Raw genomic sequence first — 16,211 nt, forward strand, 5'->3', positions numbered from 1 at the left:
AGGTTCCACTGATGGGCATAAAGTTGATATTGTTTCACTTTCTACTCATATGTTTAAGTTACTTACATACATATTTTGAATTGATAGTAAAAGAGCCATTTTGCTAATTCAATGGTATAGACAACAAAGGAATACTAATCTCCCTCACAAATTCTTTATTTATTACTTATTTTTTGGTTTTTGGGCTACACCTGGTGATGCTCCTGGCAATACACTCAGAAATTGCTCCTAGGTTGGGGGACCATATGGGACGCTGGGATTGAACTGAGGTTTGTCCTGGGTCAGCTGCATATAAGGCAAATGCCCTACCGCTGCACTATCTCTCCAGCCCAGGTACAAAAATTCTTAACAAAATAAAAGGGGCTAGCAGTGGTCCTCAAACTATGGCCCGCGGGCCACATACTGTATTTGTATCTGTTTTGTTTCTTCATTGCAAAGTAAGATATATGCAGTGTGGATAAGAATTCGTTCATAAGTTTTGTTTTTACTATAGTCAGACCCTCCAATGGTCTAGGGACAGTGAGATGGCGCCCTGTTTAAAAAGTTTGAGGACCCCTGGGCTAGAGTAATATTACAGCACAGAGGGCATCTTTACCTTCTGTGCTGTCAACCCAGGTTCGATTTCTGGTTCCCTCAAGACCGCCAGGAATAATTCTTGAGTGCAGAGCCAGGAGTAATCCCTGAACACTGCCAGGCATTTGGCCAAAGCAAACAAAAACAGCAAAATCAAAGAAAAACCTGCACACAAATTTAAAAAAAAATAGAAGCAATCTAAATTGATCATTTTATAAAGTAATTATGCAGTATGACTCAGAGGACCTTATCTCTCATAAATTGAAAATTATCTTCCCAAGAAAACTTTGGAACCTTTCCGCCCTTTAACAATACAATGTTTAATAAAGTGAATTCTGTAGGTCTCTTATGGTTTTCTCTGTCTAGATAGTCAGATATTAATATAAACCTCTTTTACTAGCAGGCAATCTCTGTTATTATTTTAGTGCAGAGAGAAGTACAGCAGGCCTATGTCAAAGGTACAATGGCTGCTTGGTTTAGGTTTGTGTGGGCAAGTCAGGAACAAGGTGATTCTATAGAGTATCATTGTGGACCGAAGAGAGAGCCTGTGTGATGAAATGTTCTAGAAGGTGAGGGAATGGAATGTATGAAGTAAGTTTTTGTCTCTGATTTAATAGAAGGGGAATGGGCAAGTAATATGAACAACTGACAATGATGCTATTAGCATGAATAAATAGTCCCATTAAAATAATCGCTGTTTACCCAAGACAGATGTCTTGCAAGTTTTTATTTCCCTACCTTCTTAGAATATTCCGTCAGGGGCCCGGAGAGATAGCACAGCGGCGTTTGCCTTGCAAGCAGCCGATCCAGGACCAAAGGTGGTTGGTTCAAATCCCGGTGTCCCATATGGTCCCCTGAGCCTACCAGGAGTTATTTCTGAGCAGACAGCCAGGAGTAACCCCTGAGCACCGCCGGGTGTGGCCCAAAAACCAAAAAAAAAAAAAAAAAAAAAAGAATAAAGAATATTCCATCAGACCAACATCATACTTCCATAGAATAACCTTGCCTCCTAAATATTGAAATGTTTAAATGATGATGCCAACTAGTAACTATACTTTACTTTTTTAGTAAAGGTTTCTTTTTTGTTTGTTTGCTTTTTGTTTGTTTGTTTGTTTGTTTTGGTACCTACCTGGCCTGGTAGTGCTTGGAGCTCAGAGTTTGAAGGTTCAGGTTATGCTTAGGAAACCATATGGTGCCAGGATTGAAATATAAGCCTCCGGCATGCAAAAGTATATTCTCAGCCCTTTGATCTCTTTCTCTTTTTATCTGCAACTATTATGTGTCTAATTAGTAACTCAATATCAGAATTTGATTGCCATTTATAACTTGGAATAGCAGCGGCACATCTGGATGGCTCTGAAGGAGTTGATAAAGGTTATAAACATCCCCCCGCCCCAAGAACTGCGGTTACTTTCTCTCTCTGATGACTCTCATTTCCTTCCGTTAAGTGTTCAGAACTTACAGTGGTGCTAAGAAGAGGAGAAAGAGTGAAGAATTAAGACCTCTAACAACGGCTGGCTGACTTGCTAACTGTCTTACTGTGCTCTCTCTCTAGTCATTCCAAATCTGATGCAGGGAGAAGGCTTGAAGACAGCTGAAAGAACAGGAAAGATGATGCCTGCCTGCTGCAGCTGTTAATCTAGTGTGGGGATCTAAAGTCAACGCAAATAATGTACCTCTGGTCCCAAAGAACTACCATTTATTGTGCCACTATGGAATATTCTCTCTCTTTCTCTCTCTCTCTCTCTCTCTCTCTCTCTCTCTCTCTCTCTCTCTCTCTCTCTCTCTCTCTCTCTCTCTCTCTCTCTCTCTCTCTCTCTCTCTCTCTCTCTCTCTCTCTCTCACACACACACACACACACACACACACACACTCTAGGATTCTAACAAAACCCAGACAAGAGCAGTAAGGTTTTCTCCCCACTGTTTTTTTTTAATTTTATTTATTTATTTATTTATTTAGGTTTTGGGGCCACACCCAGCGGTGCTCAGGGGTGACTCCTGGCTGTCTGCTCAGAAATAGCTCCTGGCAGGCACGGAGGACCATATGGACACCTGGATTTGAACCAACCACCTTTGGTCCTGGATCGGCTGCTTGCAAGGCAAACACCGCTGTGCTATCTCTCCGGGCCCTGAGAAAATGGAGACTTAGAAAAATTAGGTGGAGAGAATTTAAAAATTCTAATTAAAAAAATTCTAATTTAGCAATTAATAGAAGCAAGTGGAGGGGCCAGATCCTGAACCCAGAAAGACTCTTTAGCAAGGGTTACCCGGAGTTCTAAAGCACTGAGAGATTTATTTGTATTTATCTTTGCTGGTACTTCACTGAGAGATTTGTACTTAACTTGGCTAGGACCATGGCTAAGTTCATTTGTGTCTGTGGCCCTCATTTTCCTAGTCTGCAAGATGGCTTCCTTGTCTATACTCTGGCAAGGTCAGTTAAGGAATTCAAAAACAGTTAGGGAATTCAAAAACAATCCTGCTGCCAGGTTGAGTTATTTGCTCCCCTTAGTCTCCCCAACTCCTGGGAAGATGATTTCAGCACCCAACTGGGCAGGCACTATGGCCTGCAAATAAATAAATACCAGGAGAAGCCAAACAAACATCTCCAGGAGAGGTTCTTGCCTCTGGGCCCTGCAGGCTCCTGCCAAGTTTCCTCATTCTGCGGAAGCTAGAGGGCCAGAATAGGTGGCGCGTGACCACACCCCGAGCTGTCACTGCCATGAGCAAGTCCTGGAAGACAGGGAAGGGTGAGGGGTGGAGGGTGCCTGGTGAAAAGGTCCCCCACTCGACCCCTTCACCTCTAGCCCAAATTATTTGCTAGGGCCTGGGGCTAGAGCAGCCAAGGCCACCACTCTGCATCACCGCAGATCCTGGGTACCCCCCCCCACTCCCAAGCTCATTGGCACCCCAAAATCCCAGGCCAAGTCAGGCCCTGTCCCCTCCATGACTCCACCATTTTTATTTTTATTTTTTTTGATTTTTGGGTCACACCTGGCATTGTTCAGGGGTTCCTCCTGGCTCTACACTCAGAAATCGCTCCAGGCAGGCTCTGGGGGACCATATGGGAAGCCGGGATTCGAACCACCGACCTTTTGCTTGCGAGGCAAACGCCTTACCTCCATGCTATCCCTCTGGCCCAATTCCGCCCGTTCTTGACCACGCCCCCTGAAGTCCCCGCCCCTCGCCCTCTAGACTCCGCCCCCTTTGGCCACGTCCCTCCACTACCCGCTTTTTTCTTGAACACGCCCCTCCGTGAATAAGCCCGCTAGCCCGCTCGACTCCGCCCCCTCTAGGCCACGCCCCTCAAGGACCACGCCCCTTCCTGAACGCGCTCTCCGTGAATGCGCCATTCGCTAGCTCGGCCCCGCCTCTTCTAGGCCACGCCTCCTCTCAGGCCACGCCCACTGCCTCCGCCTCTCCCTGAGCTGTCAGTCGGAAGGAGACGCCGGAGCCTTCCCTGCTGGGCCAGCAGCCGCGCCGACCGCACCATGCCCCGAATCGATGCGGACCTCAAGCTGGACTTCAAGGATGTCCTTCTCCGACCCAAGCGGAGCAGCCTCAAGAGCCGATCAGAGGTAGCTTTGCTAGGGCGGAGGGCATTCTCTTTCCCTCCTTCCCCGGTGGTGCAAAGGCTGGGAGGAAACCTTGACAGCTTTTTGGGGTGCTGCCCAGCCAGCCTGGGATCTCCCCGGGGCCAGCCAGAGAAGGGGTCATGGGGTGCATAGGAGTGGGCTGGGGCACCGCAGGAAAACAGGAATGGAGCCTTGCGGCTGGTGGCAGTGACTCAGTGCAGAGATCCACCGCTGCAGGCAGGGGTGGGGAATGGGGGGTAAGGGGGTGCTCTTGAAAAATGTCTGATTCTGGGCGTTCTTTAATGCTGGATTTGGGGAGCAGCGTTCTGCTGTTCCAGCGGCTTTGTCCCGGCAGAGGGAGGCCTTAGGGGTTCCCCTGTCTGGCACCTGCAAAGTCCAGCTGTGAGTTCTGGAGCAAGCTGAAAGCAGGCATAAGGGGGTGTAGGGTGGGTGGGGGGTGTGAATGGAGGGGGCAGTTTCTGCTTCTGGTTCTGTTTGTTGGGCTTTGCTTTTGCTCCAGCTGCAGGTGGAGACCAGCTTGGACATGACCTGGGGCTGGGGAAAAGGCTGGAGAAACCCTTGGAGGAGCTAAAAGTTGCTCTGAAAGTGCATGCTTGGAGGGGCTATTTGCATGCCTTGGAGGGGATATTTGCAAGTGCCCCAGGCTTGGTCTGGAAACTGGCCTGGGACTGAGTTTGGGTTCCCATAGGCCGATGCATCCCAGGGACCCATATTATAAATCCCTTCCTGCAAAGTCAGTGTAAAGCCAGGCCTGACTGCAGTGCCTAGTGCTGCCTGCCAGCCAGCCAGCCGGGACCTGTTTGGATTTGCCAGAAACCAGAACCAAGGCCCCCTCTGGAGCTGGCCAGGACTGGCCTATTGGCATCAGAGAAGGGGGGAGACCAGGATGGGATGGGACCAGGTGAAGGAGTGATTGAGCACCACCACTGCTCATGGGGGAACCTGTCAGGACTGCCCCCACTCCTGTGTCTTTTCAGGTGCTGCTAAATTGTGCAAGATAAACAATTTAGTTGGCAGGTACAAGCTTCCATGAGTAAAAAGCTAGAGCCTTTACCCAGAACCAGGCCAAGAGAAGATTGGGAGGTGGGATTTGGGGGGGGCATGAGAGGGGAAGGCTCACAGTCTTTAAATTATTTGTTCGTAGTTCAGGAAATCAGATACATATGAAGAAAACCGTTCCAACGAGGGTTTGTTGCTGTTGTTGTTTTTTCAGTTTTTTTTAAGCCAGCAAAATAAGCATATCTTGGGAAGGTGATCGTTGATTATGTCCTCAGAGCGAGATTGTTGCCTTCCTGGGGGGATAGTCTGACGTCACACATAGCATTTGGTTTCATAATTTGGGTGGAATATGCAACCAGGCATGCAGGTGGTCCCAACTTCCAAAGGCACCTTGCAGGCGACACGTCAAGGTTGGAGTAAGACCTCTGTGCCCTTGAGAAATGATTTCATATTCCTCACTGCTTTGAGTCTGCCAGCTCTGGGCCTGGTGCGCAGACTAACCTGGCACCGCCTTGGCGCCTGCCTCTCTTGGTGAAGTTTCTGCATGGCAGAGCAGCCCTCCCGGTTGGCCTGACTCTGTGGCAAGGAGGCACAGTGAGGCCTGGTTCCCAATCGGGTCTGCTTCCCTGCTCAGAGCTGTCTCTGTCTGCTTGGTCCTGCGCTTTCCCCTGGGCAGCTGTAGCCCCAAGTAGATACCGGCTGGCATTAGTGATACCTGAATGCACAATGACTAAATAACTTTTCTAATCACTAAATAACTTTGAGCCTAGCCAGAGGGGCATTGGTGTGCAACTGGAAGAGAAAACTTGCTAGTCTAGGAAGCTGGAAAGAAAGTTTTGACTGCTGATATCATTGGTCTCACTCTAGGAGACCTGTTTTTGCTTGAACTAAGTGGTCTGAGGGATCAGCAGTAATGAGAGAGAGAGAGAGAGAGAGAGAGAGAGAGAGAGAGAGAGAGAGAGAGAGAGAGAGAGAGAGAGAGAGAGAGAGACAGACAGACAGACAGACAGAGACAGAGAGACACAGAGAGAGTGCTGTTTTCCATTTGAGGCTTTCACCCTTGACCCTCCACTAGAGCCACAGAGGAGGACAAAGAGGGAAAAGGGCAAAAGGTGGCGATGGCCTAGTGACCCTGCCAGGCTTGTCTTGCTCACACTACACAGGGTGGCCTGGGACAGTAGGGTAGCCTTCACAAAAGGGAATAAGCATTTAAGCATTTATTGATTCAAATCAGGCCTTTATTTGAGGCCCCATAACTTTCTTTGGGGGGATAGAGTTAGTTTGGGTTATACACAGAACTCACTTCTGACTCTGAGCTCAGGAATGACTTCTAGAAGTGCTCTGAAGACCATGGGGGATGCTGGGAATCAGCTGAGTGCAAGGCAAGCACCCCACCTGTTGTAAAATTACTCTAGCCCCTGAATGTTTTTTTTTTTTTTTTTGTGGGGGGGGTGGTTACACCCAGCAGCGCCCAGGGGTTACTCCTGGCTCTACGCTCAGAAATCGCTCCTGGCAGGCTTGGGGGACCATATGGGATGCTGGGATTTGAACCAATGACCTTCTGCATGCAAGGCAAATGCCTTACCTCCATGCTATCTCTTCGGCTACCCCCTTTATTTATTTATTTATTTATTTATTTATTTATTTATTTATTTTTATCATTCTGGGACTCCGTGTTTTCTTTCCCACCCCCTGTCATTTCTGACTTCCTTGCCCCACCCTCAGCTTTAATGAGCAGGATTTTTTTGATTGGTTTCATGCCTTAGGACAGGGCAGAGGCCACAAGACAGAAAGAGCATTGAGGCCCTGGAAGATCCTATAAAACATTGGAGGCCGGAGATAGTACAGTGGGTGAGGCACTTAGAGGCCAAGCCTGGTTCAATCCCAGGTGATCCCTGAGCATAGAGTCAGGAGAGGCACGGCTAAGTGTGGCTCCCAATTAAAAAAACAGAAGCGGGGCTGGGCGATGGTGCTAGAGGTAAGGTGCCTGCCTTGCCTGCACTAGCCTAGGAGGGACTGCGGTTCGATCCCCCGGCATCCCATATGGTCCCCCAAGCCAGAAGCGACTTCTGAGCGCATAGCCAGGAGTAACCCCTGAGCATCACCGGGTGTGGCCCAAAAACAAACAAACAAACAAACAAAAACAAAAACAAAACAAAACAAAAACAGAAGCAAATCTCTCAAAACTTAGTTGGAATGTTTTTGGTGATTTGTTTTTGTTTTTTTGTTTTTTTTTTTTGGTTTTTGGGCCACACCCGGCGGTGCTCAGGGGTTACTCCTGGCTGTCTGCTCAGAAATAGCTCCTGGCAGGCACGGGGGACCATATGGGACACCGGGATTCGAACCAACCACCTTTGGTCCTGGATGGGCTGCTTGCAAGGCAAACACCACTGTGCTATCTCTCCGGGCCCTGTTTTTGTTTTTTTTTTTAGCCAGTGGCCCAGTGAAGAAAGTCCTTGTCCAGGAAAGCATTTCGACAGGCTGCTGGGAATAGGAGTCGGGCAGAATGGGGGGCTGTGAGAAAGGAGAACTGACTTTTCATCTACATTATACACTAATTACTTAATTACGTTGGCTCGGTTTCATTTCCTGATTCAGCTCTAATAAAAGACACCAACCAGCCGGGTGGTTTGCCCATCATAAATGGATTGCCTGGCAGCCCTGGAAGCTCCAGCTGAAGATGTGGGCAGCTTGGCTCCTTCTGAGGCCTATGATCATGGAAATCTGTTTCAGGACTTTCCTTTCCTGTGCTCTGGTTGTTTCCAAGCATGCTTGGTGTCCTTGGCTGGTAGTAGCATCCTGCTGATGTCTGTCTTCATTTGCACAGGAAGTTCTCCTTTCTGTCATGTCTTCTTCTTCTTCTTCTTCTTCTTCTTCTTCTTCTTCTTCTTCTTCTTCTTCTTCTTCTTCTTCTTCTTCTTCTTCTTCTTCTTCTTTCTTCTTCTTCTTCTTCTTTCTTCTTCTTCTTCTTCTTCTTCTTCTTCTTCTTCTTCTTCTTCTTCTTCTTCTTCTTTCTTCTTCTTCTTCTCTTCTTCTTTTCTTCTTCTTTTCTTCTTCTTCTCTTCTTCTCCTCCTCCTTCTCCTCCTCCTCCTTCTCCTCCTCCTCCTCTTCTTCTCCTCCTCCTCCTCTTCTTCTTCTTCTCCTCCTCCTTCTCCTCCTCCTCCTCCTCCTCTTCTTCTTCTTCTTCTTCTTCTTCTTCTTCTTCTTCTTCTTCTTCTTCTTCTTCTTCTTCTTCTTCTTCTTCTCTCTCCACCATAGCCTTACCCTTACCCATCCCCAGAGAGCCACCAGCGGTTAGAACAACGACGTCATTTGGAGGAGACCTGGTTGATAGATAACTCTCAGCCTCTGAATTTTGCTTGGTGAAAGGCTTGACTGGGCTTAGTGGCTGAGTACACTCTATTTGCACATGCTACCTCTAGCACCAAGGTTCCTGTTTGTTTTTTGGGGTAACCTGGGTGTATGTGTTTTAGAAATAATTCCCCTGAAGACAGTGATGCTCAGGACCCCTTTTCAGAGATGAACCCCAAAGACTCGCTGACTCTATATGCATCTACTTAGCTGAATTTTGAGAAGTGAGGGTGAAGCTACCAAGGGTCAGAGCATCCTTCAAAAGGCCTCCACCAAGCATTGCCCAAGAGGGTATATGGGGGGGCCAACACATAGTAAACTTCTTGCCTTTTAGCTAGACACGGATCATTCCATACTCTTTAGTTACCAGGCTGACAGCAGTGAAAGGCAATCCCATGTAGATTTATGGTATAGTCTCCTCTCTAATGAGAACTGGGTTTCATCAGACACATCCTTAGGTCTAGGCACTTGGGACCTGCTTGGCCTACTCTGGTCCAGCTTCTTTCTCTGGATATGCTTTTCCTCCCTGTGGGCTATTGCCTTGTTCTGGCTACTTCTGGATTTCGAGGTCCAGATGACCTGCTGCTGTTCCAGGGCCTGCCTACACTTTTCCCCCATGTTGATAGGTGTTTCTGGGGCCTCCCTGCTGCTGATGTGTTCCCCTCCCACCCCCTAAGATGTGTGTGTGTGAGAGAGACACAGAGACAGAAAGACAGAGAGAGAGAAACTGAGAGACATAGACAGAGACTTCAAGGGCATCCAGTGTATCTGTGCAGGGGCGGTTGAACATATCACCATGTCTTGATGTTCTCCAACACAAGTGAAATGCTGTTGTCAAGGTGGGAGGCTGAAACGTGCTGGAATGTGTACAGCAGCCAGCTCACTTGACTCAGAGCACTGGAATAGTTAGCAGAGTGGCAGGTGGGCACATGGCAGGCTTGGTTTGTACTTGGGCTCTGAAATGTCAGCCTGAGGACTGACTGGCTTGGCTGCAAGTGTTTTAGAGAACAGCAGAGCTTTTTCAAATGGGGAGATGGGTTCAGCTGGTTCATTCCTTCTTGGTCCCTTTCAAATTGGGCTTAGCTCAGTATATATTTGGAGGTGCTCCATTTTCCTAGCTCCTTATTAGTTGGGGGACCATACAATACCAAGACATAATACTGGCTCTGTGCTTAGGGATTACTCCTGGTGGTGATAAGGGTACTATATATGGTGCTGGGGATTGAATCCAGATCAACTGTGTGTAATACAAACTCCTTACCCACTGGACTATCTCTCTGGCCCCATTTTCTAGCTTTTTTTTTTTTTTGGGCCACACCCTGTGACGCTCAGGGGTTACTCCTGGCTATGCGCTCAGAAGTCGCTCCTGGCTTGGGGGACCATATGGGACGCCGGGGGATTGAACCGAGGTCCGTCCTAGGCTAGCGCAGGCAAGGCAGGCACCTTACCTCCAGCGCCACCGCCCGGCCCCATTTTCTAGCTTTTTTAACTTGCAATACCCTATAACTTTTAAAACAATGGCTTTTAAATATATATTTCTTTAGGTTGTTTATCAGAAAACGTTAGATTTATCCGGATGCCAATTTTTATTATCTACTTGTATACCCAGAGTTACCTAGAAATTTCTCAGGCCAAAAAAAGTGTTACCCATGGATTAAGTAGCCCTGCTTTATTTGGGGTGCTGACCCACTGTGGCAGATTAAATGCCAGGTTTTGTGCCTGGGAGATTGGGGTGTTTAAAATATTTTGAGCCTCTGGTGGACAGCTGGTCTGGTGGGGCAGGAGAAGAGTGGATAAGGTCAGGGAAGATCATTTTATTCCTTATTATAGAATCCATCATTGGAGGAATCTACCATGTGATCAAGAGAAGAAATGAAGGGAGGGTTGCTTGACTTTAGGAGAGTCAGATCTTTGTGCTGCTCTTGGCTGTGGCATGCCAAGAGCTGTACTGGGCCTGGGCTTGTGATTCTCCCAGAATTCTCCTGAAGCTTAAGAGGAATCTGAATCCAAGGAATCTCAGGATTGTGAGCCAGTGAAACTAAAACGTTAGAGGGCTTGGAGCAGTAGGTCCTTTAGACTGAGCTAATAGATTCCAACACTTCTCTTCCAGAAATGTAGGAAGCTGGGTCTTTGCTGGCATTGAAACTAAGCAAGAATCCTTTGTAAACAAAGGATGAGGAGAAGGATTCCCTTTGTCTCCTGCAATCACAGGAGAAGTGTCCTCATTATAGCTGCAGGCTTCATTGAAGCTGAAGGGTAGAATCTACCCACTACAGCTCAAGGCTAGAGTCTGTCTTCACTGCAGCTCAAGGCCAGTGTCCTAATAGCAGCTGCAGGCCAGATTCTACCCTTAAGTTTAGGAGAAGGCCAGTGTCTGCTCTCACTGAAGCTGCAGGCCGGTGTCTGTCTACTGCAGAAGGCCAGTGCATTCTCCATTCTATCCCTCACCTAGGAGGCTGTGGTGTCTTCTCTCTCGTGTGGCTATTTGAATGATAGATCTCTCAGGAATCTTCCAGCCATCCACACTTGAGGGAAAAGACTTCTCAGTGGACCTGCTCACAAGAATTTCTCCTTAGAAATTTTTGATCAGCTATCCATGCTAAGGTTGTATGAACATCCTAGTGGGTCTTCTGACTGACTTCCTCTAGAAATTTTAAGATTCCTATTATGTTAATGCTGTGACACTGTGGTCTCTGAGCCGTAAGTGAAAACGCCAGAGTTATGGACTGGCTACAAGGCTGTCTGAGCTGTCTGGATGCCAGGGGAAGCTTGTCTGCAGCAGGAAAGAATAGAGAAGGGATGAAGATGCAGAGGAACTGTGGTGGGAAAGGTGTGTGATGTATACTCATGAGGCTTAAATTCGATCAAGGTTTTTACTCCAGGAGCATAAAAATGTTTTATCCATGTTTCTCCTCCCAAGAGTGGAAGGTGGACCCATTTCTCCATGGATTATATCTGTCATGCTCCAGCCAATGGAAACTATGCTGAATATTAAAAAAGAGGAAATTTAGAGTTGAAAGACAGTGCACAGCTAAAGTGCTCTATTTGTCTGTGATTACTTGACCACGGTTTGATGTCTGGCCTTGCCTGTGTTCCCCCAACACCTGCCAGATGTGGACCAAAGATCAGATACAGGGAATTAACATGATATCCAGAGGCTAGAGCCATAGCACAGCGGGTAGGGCATTTGCCTTGCATGCAGCCGACCTGGGACTGACCCAGGTTTGATCCCCAGCATCCCATATTGTCCCTCAAGCCTGCCAGGAGTGATTCCTGAGTGCAGAGCCATGAATAACCCCTGAACGCCCCTGAGTGTGGCCCAACTTTCCCAAATAAATAAATATATAAAAGTATCCTGACACAATGAGCAATACGGAGGCACCTCAAAGATCTGAGACTGGGGCCGGGCGGTGGCGCTAGAGGTAAGGTGCCTGCCTTGGACGGACCTCGGTTCGATCCCCCGGCATCCCATATGGTCCCCCAAGCCAGGAGCGACTTCTGAGCACATAGCCAGGAGTAACCCCTAAGCGTCACCGGGTGTGGCCCAAAAACAAAAACAAAAACAAACAAAAAAAAAAAGATCTGAGACTGATAGCTGTAAGCAACAGCCCCCAAAGCATCGAGGAGATAAGAATGAAGGACAAGGATAGGGTCACTGTGGACGCTGGACCCAGATACACAGGGCCTGGTAAAGAGGGTGCTGGGTGTGGGAGGACTACCTGACTCTGCACACCCAGCCTGCCTCTTTCCTATCTTCCCCCCACCCCACCCCCGCTTCCTTCTTACTGGCTGAAGCAGAGCAGAAACCCAGTTGGGAAATGGACCTGCAGGTGGTGATCTCTGATGGTAAAAGTGGAGCAGGGCTGGCTGGGCATGAATCTAGAAAATCAATCTCTGATCTGCCCTGGGACATTAAAAACATGATTGGACAGTGCCAGCTGTTGTGAGGAACTGGCTTTGGCCCACTGGCTTTGCCAAGATCACTATAATGAACAAGCTCGTGCTTGGATTCCTGATAGCTGAGATAGTCATAAAGGCCTGAAGTTGGGGTCATAGGAGTATTGGAGGACCCACCCACCAGCTGCTTTCAAGTCAAAGGAAGTGTATTTTCCTCTGTGGTTTAGTTGTCCCGTTGTACTTCCCCAGCTCTTTGAAAGATGTGCAGACCTTCGACAGCAGAGATGGTTGAAAAGTGAAGGCATTGGTGTTTTGCTGTCTCTGCAGGGTATTTTTGGCTGACTAGGTCTGGCAGAAAGAGAGACTTAAGGGAAGGCAATGGAGGACTGTGTTTGCTGGGCAGAGTGGGGTGCATTTTTCCCATGAGGGGATTGGTTGTTCCAGCACTTGGAAGTGAGGATTGACCACATGAATTTAGGTGATGATGCCATAGGAACCAGCCTAACGACAGAGGTGCAGAACTCTGGAAAGGCTGACTGTGAGCACTTCTGGGGCAGAGGCTGGGTGTGATGGTAGAACGTCCAGGGCCTTGCACCTAACTTCCCACCAGCTAGCAATTCACTCTGGGTTTTCTGGGGACACTTCCATGGCACACCTTTCCAATTGCTTGGGGGAAATCCAGGGGTCAAGTGGGTGTGGCCTTCCTTTGGTGTTCTTTCCACTGACTTTAAACTCAAGATATTCTGCACAGCCCACGGAACACAACTGAAGCTCTTTTTCTCTTATTGCTCTTAGGTGGACCTTGAGAGAACCTTCACATTTCGAAACTCCAAGCAGACCTACTCAGGGATCCCCATCATCGTGGCCAACATGGACACCGTGGGGACATTTGAGATGGCAGCAGTGATGGCACAGGTGGGACAGGCTCTTTTCCTGCAGCTACTCACTCTGAACCTGCTGAGAACCAGGATGAGGAAAGAAGCAGAGAGCTTAGACTCTGCCTCTGAGTCTGGCTGGCTGGAATTTCTTGTCATACTTCTCGTTACTTAGAATGTGACTGGGCTTTGTGTCTGGGTATCTGAACCTTGCTTGCAGTGAGATGATCTGCATCAGCATCTGTTTCTGGCCTTGAGAATTCTGGAAATTAGAGATACACAATGAGATCATTCTGTGTGTTCAAGTTCTAATAGGCAAGTGACAGCACTATTTAAACAATGGCACAACCTCTTTTAAGACAGTCTGTGCTGTAGCATGAAAAACAATAAGTTTCCAAGAGTGTCAATGAGGACACAGTCTAGGAGTGCAGTGTGCCCACATCATGTGTTTAGACTCCGTTCATTACTAACAAGAACATGGATTCTGTGTGCACATGCCAAATCCTGGATATGAAGTGTATCACGGGTGAATGTGTAGAATGAATGAATGAATGATCCAACTGCTACCTCAACTCTATGGCACAGGTTTCTTTTACAGGTAAGGAAAAGAGGGTAACTCCGTAGGGCACCCCTGCTGGTGGAGGTAGAGCCCAACATCAACTCCATGATAAGAGATCTGCCTTCGTCTACACCAGGTGTCCTCAAGCTTTTTAAACAAGGGGCCAGTTCACTGTCCCTTTGACTGTTGGAGGGCTGGACTATAGTTAAAAAAACAAAGCACTATGAACTGTAGTTTATAAAAACTATGAACAATAGTGGCCTTAGTTTGAGGAACCTTGCCTGAGGCAAGAGACAGAGAAAAGAAGGGGAGTCAGAAAGTGAGGTGCGCATCCTACACATGTGCACTGAGGACCTGGGATGAGTCAGGGGCTAAGCAGGACAGGTAATGACAGCAAAAACACACAGCATGGCGAGATAAATGTCCTCGCTGAGCTACATATCGTCCTCGGGCCATAGTTTGAGGACCCCTGCCTACACCAACAATTCCCAGACCCAGCTGACATTCTCTTAAGCCAAGAGCTGCAAAGGGCCTGGCTGGCGGCTGGGTAGAGGGGGAAATAAAGACAGAAACCATTTTGGAGCAGAAACTTCCATTCCAGCAGAATGTTCCCGACATAGGCATATGCCTCCTCTGAGTGACAGTTTTGCATCAGGTGCACTCAGGGACTTGTGTCTGGTGGTCATTCCTGGAAGACAGATTTGAAGGAAGTGATGGATGCAATTAGTCAGAAGAGCTTGTGGTAAGCATCGAGTCTAACCTCAGGAGGGCTGGGCTCATTATAAGCCAATAATGAGAAGGAAAGGATTTTTAAACCAATGAAGAGCCTAGAAATGGACTAGCACTTGGTTCGTTTTCCATCTGCTCCACAATCTGATCTATTATCTTGTTAGCCCTCAACCTATATAGATCAAGCTTAGGGCAGAAACTAATAAATTAATTGCTGAAAGAATTGAAAAAATTTCAGGTGTGTGTGTGTAGGGAGGGGCGATGATATCTGGGAGCAAAGAAGAGCCCAGATGCCTTTCCATCTCCAGTGGTTAGTGCAAAAAACAAAACAAAACAAAACAAAAAAAAAACCAGTCAAACAAACAAAAAAAGGCAGAACTTGTCTGCCTTTCCCATGCTCACTGACGTGACTACTGAGGTCATTTTTCCTATTATAGGATTCACAGCGTGTGAAGGTGGAATTTTACAATGGGAATTTGTAGGTGGGGCAACGGACCAGAGAAGACACATGAGCTTCCTTGAATTAAGGAAGGTTCCAGAACCTTCCCTCAGATTTGTTTAACATCATCCTAAACCTCTTTAACTGGCCCAGCCACCATTTTGTTTCTTACACTTTAATTCGTTCTGCTCCCATTTCTGCCCACCAAGCTGGTCAGAGAAGTAAATGAAACCCCAACAGCAAAGTTACTAGCACAGAGTTGATACTCTAGAAATACTTTTGTCAAATGATCATGAATTTAAGATTAGAATTTTTAACATTTTCTCTCTCAAGAACCACTGGCTACCTGATGGATTTAGCTTTTAGCAAAGAATGTAGCATTTGTTAGCTCAAAGGAAAGCTTTTGCATATGAATTGAAATTCTGCCTGCATATCTGAACACAAATTCTGCTTATTGGTGGAACCTGCTGTGGGTTCTGCCATTCCCTAACCTTGATACTAGGCTGAGTCCTGAGCTTTCTACCTGCAGTGCTGACTGAGAAGATTGAATGGAAAGGCATTTTTGTGGTTTCACTGGTCAAGCTTTTGTTTTTGGCTCCTAGGAGCTTATTCAAGGCAGCTGAAGCATGAATGTTAGGAACTCTAGTATATCAGGAACACCAGATGTTTTTTTTTTCCTTTTCTTTTTTCGGTTTTGGTTCCACATTCTGCTGTGTTGGGAGCTTATTCCTAGCTCTCAGAGGTCATTCTTGGTGGACTTTTGTGTTGTGACAGTCACCACAGGCCATCTAGAGATAGGGAAAGACCTCCTTTGACTTATGCTCACTCTCTTTCTCTCTCTTTGGTTTCCTAGCACAGCATGTTTACAGCGATTCACAAGCATTATTCCCTGGATGACTGGAAGCACTTTGCCACGAATCACCCAGAATGCCTGCAGGTATGATGATAGCAACCTGGTTGTCAGCTACGTCCATTGCAGGATCAGGAAAGATCTGGGGTCACCAAAGGATTTGAATTGCCAACACATAGATACCTAATCCTAAGAGAACTGGGGAGTATGGGTAAGGCTGGGGAAGCCAGGTCTGGCCCAAGACCCTTCTTCATCATTACTAGGAATTTTCTGCTGAGAAAAATCCATCCTGTACCCTACGTTGAAAGCATTAGGATTTATCTGCAAGGAATATAGGGATTAT

General features: G+C 47.2%; 1 protein-coding gene across 1 annotated transcript in view; it reads left to right on the forward strand.

Annotated features, from left to right (window-relative positions):
• Positions 1–3,997: 3,997 nt before the first annotated feature.
• GMPR (guanosine monophosphate reductase) overlaps positions 3,998–16,211 on the forward strand; it is a 45,065-nt gene continuing 32,851 nt past the window's right edge. The window contains exons 1-3 of the mRNA XM_049765271.1: positions 3,998–4,150; positions 13,212–13,331; positions 15,872–15,955. Coding sequence (XP_049621228.1) covers positions 4,064–4,150; positions 13,212–13,331; positions 15,872–15,955 — 291 coding nt within the window. The 5' untranslated portion in view covers positions 3,998–4,063. The remainder of the gene's footprint in view (positions 4,151–13,211; positions 13,332–15,871; positions 15,956–16,211) is intronic.

The sequence above is a fragment of the Suncus etruscus genome, chromosome 18, assembly GCF_024139225.1.
Source record: "Suncus etruscus isolate mSunEtr1 chromosome 18, mSunEtr1.pri.cur, whole genome shotgun sequence".
NCBI classification, from domain to species: domain Eukaryota; kingdom Metazoa; phylum Chordata; class Mammalia; order Eulipotyphla; family Soricidae; genus Suncus; species Suncus etruscus.